At 40.0% G+C, this 9,397-nt stretch overlaps 1 protein-coding gene across 1 annotated transcript in view; it reads left to right on the top strand.

Moving 5' to 3' along the window:
* Positions 1-1,744: 1,744 nt before the first annotated feature.
* The window catches only part of BRWD3 (bromodomain and WD repeat domain containing 3), a 136,071-nt gene continuing 128,418 nt past the window's right edge, over positions 1,745-9,397 (top strand). The window contains exons 1-4 of the mRNA XM_084869408.1: positions 1,745-1,996; positions 2,123-2,181; positions 2,374-2,403; positions 2,828-2,887. Coding sequence (XP_084725534.1) covers positions 1,966-1,996; positions 2,123-2,181; positions 2,374-2,403; positions 2,828-2,887 — 180 coding nt within the window. The 5' untranslated portion in view covers positions 1,745-1,965. The remainder of the gene's footprint in view (positions 1,997-2,122; positions 2,182-2,373; positions 2,404-2,827; positions 2,888-9,397) is intronic.

The raw sequence follows: 9,397 nt of genomic DNA, 5'->3' as shown, positions 1-9,397 counted from the left end.
GAGGCAGCTGATTGATGACTCTCTCTCATCAATGTTTCTAACTCTCTATCTCTCTCCTTTCCTCTCTGTACAAAATCAATAAAATATATTTTAAAAATATATGTTTTTTTTTAAAAAAAGAACATGAGGGAGACTTTACCTTGCTTAGGTGGCCCCACAATCAACAGATCTCAATCCAATTGAGCATTTGTGGGACAGACTTAAGAGGCATCAGGCAGCTGGTTCCACAACCATCAATTCGCACAGAACTGTACAGTGCTATTCATCAGGCATGGTGTCAGAGTCCTCGCATCACCTTTCAACAACTTGTGGAGTCAATGCCAAGAAGAATTGCCACAGTATTGAAGGCAAAAGGTGGCCCAATGAAGTAATGATGGGGTGGTCATAATAATCTGGCCATTCAGTGTATATATTATGCTTAAACTATAAAAAATATTCACTCTGTTGTTTTGCTAAACTCCTTGTAATGAGGTGTCTAGAATTTTGTATCTTTCCAAGATCTATTTTTTCAGTTATTGGCATTTTAAAAACCAAATACTATAGCATAATTATCTTGGGGGTTGGTTACTTCTTTCTGAGGGTTAAAAAAGTGACTAGAGAGACAATTAATCAATCTATGTTAAGTTTATGTCAGCATAATGCAATTCTAGGTTCACTATAGTCAAATTTGAATATTTTAATGTAAATAGTGCATGCAGCTTAAACAGTATTTCTGGTCCCATCAGGTTCAGCTTCTGTTAATTACTACTTGTGTACAAAGCTTGAGGTGGGAACAGAATATTAAGGGAAAGTGGGGAAGGAGACCCAGTTCACTATGTATGTCAATTACAGTACAAATCATTTGATCACTTAAAATTTCAGTAAAACGAATATTGCAAGTTGGTGCTGTACTAAGAGTTTGGGGTTATATATTAACTAACATTGCCCTCAAACTGTAGGAAACTACCTTGCATATACTAAAATGCATTGTTAATGTAAAATGCTTTGCCAGTATTTGAAAATTATCCTAGAGGAATGGGAGGATATGGCACACGTAAAACTTTCATTAGGGGATAAAATAAAATGCTTCGTGTCTGACAACTACTCCTTCTGCAATCTTTGTCAGAATGGGGGACATTTTCAGAACTGGTCTTCCTCTGTGTGAGCCCTGCACTTGGACTGGTCAGTACAGCATTTTCATCTGGTACAGAAATCATTTTCAAGAGAAATGAGTGACGAGGACAAAGTAGGCGCTCCTTTTCCTTCCTCAGTTACAAGATAGTTTAGCGGGTAGCTAGCTTCCTTTTAGAGGGGAAAAGGCAAAACAACCACCCAATAAAAAACAAAAAAACGAAAAAAACAACACCCAAAAAACAAGCCTCATGGGAGGAAAATGAAAAAAGCAGCCGGGTCAAGTCAGCGCCTCACTTGTTTCTCACGATCAAGCCGGAGGGCTGGCTCCTCCACCAGAAAGGCTCCGACAGCCCTCACCGGAAGGGAAACCGACCATAGAGATTGTGTACGAGGACGCCACCATAGAGTTCTACAGAGGCGGCCAGAGCGTCGCCTCGTCTAGCACCTCCCCCCTTTTCCGGGAGCCGTAGCTAGGCAACCAGGGGTTCTCTGGGCGAGCAAAGACCTGGCTGCAGCCGCAGCGCCTCTGGCGGCGAGCAACGTGTAATGCAAGCTCCTCAGTTTTTACCTTCCATTTCTCCACCCCCTTTGCACCCGCCCACCCGTCGGCCCCTTGGACTCCTCCCTCTTCTTCTCTCGCTCCCTCTCCTTCCTCCTCCGCCTCCTCAGCTCTAGGGCTAGAATATCTATGGGTCGAAACGTGATGCGATGAATCCGAGAGAGACCGAAACTGGGACGACGAGTGCGGCGGAAACGGCGGGACTCCGGGGCATGGGGGCTTCACCACAATAGAGGCAGCGCCCTCACCCGCCGCCACTAGCCCCTCCGGATCGAAGCGCCCTCGTGAAAAGGATGGCGGCGGCACCTACCCAGATAGAAGCCGGTGGGTAGCTGTGTCTGGGGGCCACGGGGCTGGGGGCTGAGCGCGACCGATGTCAGTTTCCTTTGGAAAAAGCCCCCGTTTCTCTTCGTTGCCTCCCTCTCAACCTCTTTTTCACCTCTTTCTTAGAACTGTATTACCTGATCGCTAGATTCTTGCAGTCCGGACCCTGCAACAAATCCGCTCAGGTGAGAGGGAGAAGGAGGTCTGGGAACCGCGGGGACGGTACCGAAGGGGAAGTCGAGGCAGCGGAGTGCGCGGTTCCGCTGAAGGAATGGCCGGCCTTGACTAGTCCTACCTACCGTCCGCGGCTGAGGGGAGGGAGGAATGGGTTGATGGCCCGAGCTGCTTCTCATAATCTGTATTTTCCTTTTGCTCAGGTGCTAGTACAGGAGCTTGAGGAGCATCAGGTACGGAGCCCCTTCGGGGAGAGGGGGAGGGTGGGGGGGAGACGGGAGAGAGGGAGGGCCAGTCCGGGGCGAAGGGCTGGGGCCCTGTGGGAGGCTGGGATCTGGGCGCTGATAGCTGTTGTCATAGGGGTGAACCGGCTCCTTCCCTCAAAAGAGGCGGACAGCGCTGGGGTCCCCACTCACCCCTCTTTATGCCCGAGGGAGGCGGCTTTTCAGGGTTTCCCCTCCGTCGGCCTCCTCTCCTCCCGCCACCCCCTTTCACCTCCCCTCCCCACCAGTCTAGCTCTGGGGCCACAGTTACAAGGCCTGGAGAAATAAAGAAGCCCAAGGGTTGTGGACCGGGACCCGGGCTGGTTGGGGTTGACGGGGAGCCGGGGCTTGGCCTTGATCGGTGTTCCTTCCCCCCCTTTTCTCCGGCCCCTAGCTGATCCCGCGCCGCTTAGACTGGGAGGGGAAGGAGCATCGAAGAAGCTTTGAGGATCTGGTGAGTAAAGTTTTCATTTCAACTTACCCCAACTCTCTCACGGCTCCCTCCCCACCCCGTTCCCCCAGCCCGCCTCCGGGGGACCCCCCAGCCTACGAGGTTCCCGAGCTCGGCGTTGAGCCGGAGAACGGCTGCCCCTTCCCCCCGCCTCCCGAGCCGGAGAAGGGCTGTCCTGCCCTCCCCTCGGCCACCCGCAAACTTTGAAGAACGTGAGCTGGTTATCGGAGATGCGTATTGTGGGTGATGAATGTGTTACAGACGTCGGGAGAGACCCATTGTAGGGGGGAAAGGGAGAGAAACCAGAGGGTTATCTTGGGGCACGTACCGCGGACTGACGCCGGCCAATGGCAGCCCCGGTAACAGCGCGGAGTTCCGGATCAGGGGAAGAAAAGCGGCTCCTGGTTGGTCCTGGCTGGAAACACGGGAACTGAGGCCAGACTCAGTCTTTTTGGGGGGTGGGGGACGAGGGAGGGGGCTCCGGAGGGGAGTTGGCGGACCCGGATTGAGAAAAACGACAATTAAAAATAGGGAGCATCGAGCGCATTCCAAAATTTCGAGCCCCGAATAAAAGCACAGTCGTGCAGCTCGGGTTTGAGAAAAGAGCTAATCCAGTCATTACTCAATCGAATTTGTGCACATTACTACGGAACAACTATGGATTATGACCTTTTTGAGAACTGAAACACGGTTTGGGGGTTTACAAGTAGACAACAATGGCCATATTCTAAAATAGAATATACTTTCGTAAAGGACCCAAGGCATTATTGACCGCCGTTTCTCCTACAAATGTAATTCATGGTATAAATGTACCTTCTGTTTAGCTCTGATACACACAAAAAGGTGACCCTTTTTATTTTGGGGAGACTGCTCCCTTGTATTAGCCACTGGGCACAGTGAATTGGAAGGAAATGAAAAAAAAAAAGAAAGAAAGAAAGAAAGAAAGGGCGATGTTACTAAAATCTAAATTGAGCCATCTTTGACATAAAATCCAAATGGAGAAAAATGGGACAAAGTTTAAGAAAGTTGGAGGGGTATGGTAGACTCTAAATAGAAATAAGATGATTTAAAAATTGTTTGCAATAAGACAATATTTAAATTGCTTTGATGTTCATTTGATATTTCTCTTTGTATTAAATTACAATAAGGCCACATTAATTATTACTAAGTCTACTATTTTTCTTATTTTTTGCAAATCACAGAAAATGGTTTAAGGATTGTGATAAGGATAACCACCATCTGTATTGTTAATGGTAAAGAATTAGCAGGTGGATAAAAATCATTTTTTGGAAAACTGCATCTATTTATTTAATTAGTAGTCAGACATTTTGGTGCACTTTAAGTCCTGCCAAAAGGAGGACAGAATAACAATGCCTACCAATATATGTTTTAACACTTTATGACTAATATGCTTTTGAATATAGTTTTTTACCGAGGCATATTTAAAATATTTTCTTTTACTTTTGTCTTTAAGTGGGACCATTTTAGTAGAAAAGAATTAAAAGGAAAAAGCTGTTTAAACATTAACTTGACAGTAATGCAAAGTAAATGAACACCAAAATAATTAAAAATACAGGTCCTTTAACTGCACACACACAAAACAGCCTACCAGACTTCCTTTTCTTATATTGTAAAGGCATATTTTTAAGTAGTTGTAATTGATGTCCATATTATGCTTTATATTTTCTTACTGAAAACTTACACATATGCTTATCTGTATTTGACTACTCATTATTATTTTAATGCCAAGAAAAGATTCAGTTGTATTTGATCTCTTATGATTAGAACTTAGCTTCCAGTAAAGCACTTTAGTTACTTCCAGTTTTTCACTGATATCTTTGCATAGTTAAGTAATCTTTTTGCTGTTTTCTTTTTGAGTTCTTTTCCTGGGCTATATTCCTAAAGTGGAGTTATCAGGTCAGAGGATCTCATTAGTTTTTATGTATTGTAAAATTGCTTTTCAGAAAACTGTACTAATTTATAGTGCCACCATCTAGGTACTTAGAGTGAGTTTAAAAAAATTTTTTTTACATCTTTTGATGGATTTAAATGATGAAAGTATTTCCTAGTTGAATTAACTAGCTTTTTTTCCATTGTTACTGAAGCTTAAACTTTAACCAGTTAATTTTTAATTGTTAATCCATATGTATATTCCTACATATATTTGAGTTTCACATTTATCCTTTTAATTTGTTTTTACATTTTTATCTATATATTTATTTTTATATACACAGAATTTCTATTGTTTGAACATTATATAATGTTTAGATAGTCTGTCTTTTTTGTTTTTAATTTAATTTTTATATTTTACACTTAGGTTTTTACTTTTCCAGACTGGGATCCAGTTTTTCTAGGGATATTACATTTTGATAGTATGGTCTTATTTCAATTCAAATGTCTGCTCTCTACTTATAGATTTCTTTGTAAGGGAAGAGGAGACAAGGCTGAGTGAGACTGAACAGGAGGAAAAGAAGTGTAGTGGCTGAGAACTGAGTGGGCAGTGTTAGACTGATTCTAGCTTCAGCAGTTGTATTGTTTATTAAAATTATTATACATTTCATCTCTGATTTTGAATAGCTTCATTGTGGAAGAGATGGATTTTTTTTCCCCTTAAGGTAGGGTTTTGTTTTTTTTGGAGAATTTTTATGAGTTTATTTGAGCCAATCTAACGACATATGCTGGGAAGCAAGATCTCAAATGCTCCTTGGGATAGGTATTTTTTAAAGTACTATTAGAACAATGGATTTTGATCTTTGATTTTGCTACATGTTTTGGATTGGAATTTAAGGCAAAGTCTTAATTAGTTGTAAAACCTTATGTACTTATAGTATTAAGTAGTATAATCTGATATGTTAATTCTATAACAATACTTCAAATTAAGATGTACTGGGGTATAGGAAGGAAAGAATACAAATGCATAATGAAGAGGTAAAATATAAACAAAGATATCAAAATACTGAATAGGAGTTGCATATCCATATATATACTATATATTAGAAAAAAATCCTGCCTTTCTGTCCATATGTATACTTTTGCTTATATTGTACTGCTTAACTTGATTTATCCAGAAGAATATTAAGATAATAAGTTGATTACTACTGTTCCTATTGAATATTCTAGAAATTCCCCCTTTTTATTTTTTAAATCTAATTTAATGTTTTAATTCAAGTTTGGAACATAAGAGAAGGTGCTTTTTTTTTTTTTTTTAAAGCTGCTGATAGGCAAGTATTGACATAACCAGATCTGAAGTGTCTTAAAAAAATGTCTGTACATGAAATGTTTGTCAGTTCAAAAATAAAACATTCTAAATTAGTTTTTAGAATGTTAAGTAACAAGAGGGAGAATTTTGAAGTCATGATGATTGTTTCTGAAGTTTAATCTGTGCCTTATTTATATATGCTTGACTTATTTACAACATCATACAATTAGACTTGCTTCTTATAGTTCATTTTAAGGTAGGTAATTTAAATAATTACAGATGTTCTTTCATTTGTGGTGACCCTATTGAAATGTTGGCTATTTTATTGCTTCCTCCATGGAGCTTTATTGAGGATGAGGAACAAAGTAATGAGGGCGACATGTGTGTTTACCTGAATAGTTTTTGTTAATCTTCCTTCACATTTATATATTGAGATGGTGACTTAAAAAACTTTTCAAAGGCAATTTTAAGAATTTTGAATCATGTTAAGGGGACTCATATGATAATACTGAACCAAAGGCACAATTATCTTTAGGGTGTGATATATATTTTTACATTTATTCAGTATTTTTATTCATAGAATTGAGAGTACCAATTAATGTTTACATTTGGAGTTACGTCGGTTGTATGCCTTCTTTTTTTTTTAATTTACTGATTTTAGAAAGAGAAACATTGATTTGTTGTTCCACTTATTTATGCATTCATTGGTTGATTCTTGTATGTGCCCTGACCCAGGATCAAACCTGCAACCTTGGCTTATTGGAATGAAGCTCTAACCAACTGAACTATTCACCCCGGGTTCTATTACCTTCATTTTTTAAAAAATGTTTTAATATGTTTTTATTGATTTCAGAGAGATGAAGGGAGAGGGAGAGAGAGACAGAAACACCAATGATGAGAGGGAATCATTAATTAGTTGCCTCTTGCACTCCCCCAAATGGGGATCGAGCCCTGACTGGGAATCAAACCCCTGACCTCTTGGTTCATGAGTGGACACTCAACCACTGAGCCACACCAGGCGGTTATTACCTTCATTTTACATACAAAAGACTTGTAGCAATTTTATGCTCTTAAAAAACTTTTTATCAAGATTGTATGTTCACTATCTTTAAAAATAATACATCTACCAGTATTTCTGATGATATGTCATTATAAGAACTTACACCTGCATATAACATATTAAAGTTTAAAAGTGTTTTCACATCTCATTTGATTCTCACCAACTACTTTAAAAGACTATTTGAATTCCAGACATACCTGTATTTTTTTCTTACCTTACCCAGCTCTTTTTCTCTAATTATTAGTAATAGCTTAAATTGTCTGTTAGAACAGTATCTTTGAGTGCAGGCAGCATCCCTCAGTGTGGAAGCAATTTATAAGCATGTGTGATTTATTAACTGCTGTGTAGATACAGACATGCAGCCATAGTTAGGAAGAACAGAATGCATCTTGGGAAACCAGAAAGCATGTTCTGCTCAACCCTAGTGGATATAATGCTAACTCCCAGGTATGATGGCAGAGAGCAATGAATGTCTGAAAACTAGTATACTTCACTACTGATTTGCTTGAGCCATGTGTTCGTTTTTGCAATATGTTAGCTTTAGCTATTTCTGTAATATGTTAGCTTTAGCTATTTGTCTGGATTCATCTTTGGCTTTTTTTTCACATGTGGCCTCTGGTAATATACTTTGGATGATTAAATCCTTTTGGAGATTTATCATTAGTTCTAGGAAAACTGGTATCTCACTACAAATGAGATGGTATTGAGAAAGTGATGAGAATTGCTGTTAGGGTGAATGTTCCCTTATAAAATTTGGTCCTTAAATCACTTTTGCCAAATTTGAAATTAATATAGTTTCTGTGTTTTCTTGTTTTACTGATGTTGATTAACTGATTGGTTAATACATATATTTTTGGTAGAGAGCAAAAGAGTAACTTAAAGGCAGTTTAGTGTTTGTGTCATTTTTATTTCTTGTTTGTTTCATATTTTTGAGATCCCCTTGTTTGACATTTCTGACATAACATTTTGTGTATAGTATGAAAAGATCATAAGATTTAGTCTGGAAGATAGGCTTTACTTGCTGAGTGACCCTGGGAAAGTGATTTAACTTCTTAGGGATTCAGTTTTCTTATTTATAAAATAAAAACCTCTACTTGTTTTACATGGTTGTTGTGTGAACCAAAAGAGTTAAATATGAAAAGCAATGTATTTTATTATTTGAGAACACTGTGCAGATCAATTGGTTACTACATTTAAAAAATAGGACAGAGAGGTTGAATTGCTAGTGCAGCAATCTGGAAAACTGTGACTGCAGAATTTATATTTTTTAGCTAGGTAATTATTACCATCTAATTTCCCTAATTATTTTTATAAGGTGAAAGGCATATAAAACATGCTATTAATAGTATTTAAAAAATGAGTGTCAGAATTGAACTCCAAATGTGTATTTGCAGATGCATCTGTGTTAAACAGTAAATCATTAGTTCAAAAGATACTTAGTGCTATTTGTATTTTTATGAATTACAGAAAAGTAATTCAGTATGATATTGGTGGTGTATTCACTCTTTTAAGAATATGTCTTTCCATTCTCTTTTTGTAGTGATTCGAAGTCCTTCTGATCTTTTTATCCTGTTATTTTCCATACATTATTGATAATTAATTTCGTGTATTTTGAATTACATTTTGAAGTTTTTTTTCATGCCCTTTAGTATCTACCATGGTGCTTTATATGATTTGCTGGCCCTCTGTTATTATTTGATCAGTTTTCTTTACTGTTTTAAGAAGTATTTCATTATCCTATATAATGAAGATGTAATATGCAAATGGTCATTACACGGTGAAGCGCAATGACCAACAATGTAACGATCAGCTCACAGATCAGCAGGAGGGTGGGGCAGTGAGCTACAAGCCGGCACTGGAGGGGGCAGAACAGCAAACTATGTGGGGGAGTGGGGGGCAGAGGGAGCTATAGGAGGGCAGGGCACCGGGTGGAGAGCTACAGGAGGGTGGCAGCGAGCTACTGGCTATAAGCAAGCGTTGGAGACCTACAGGTGGGGGTGGGGCAGCAAACTGGCAGGGGGTGGGGGGAGCTATAGGAGGGCAGAGCAGCGGGCGGAGAGCTACTGGAGGGCGGCAGCGAGCTATTGGTGAGCTACAGGTGCACAGATTTGTGCGCAGGGCTACTAATATATACATGTACTAGAGTTCTGGTGCATGAAAATTCATGCACTGGAGGGGAGTCCCTCAGCCCAGCCTGCCCCCTTGCACAGTCCTGGAGCCCTCAGGGGTGGGAGTTGACTTGGCGATCAGAGGA

This window comes from Pipistrellus hanaki (assembly GCF_964339955.1).
Source record: "Pipistrellus hanaki genome assembly, chromosome: X".
Taxonomy (NCBI): Eukaryota; Metazoa; Chordata; class Mammalia; order Chiroptera; family Vespertilionidae; genus Pipistrellus; species Pipistrellus hanaki.
The sequence above is the reverse complement of the archived record's forward strand: the minus strand, read 5'-3'. Positions and strand labels throughout refer to the sequence as shown.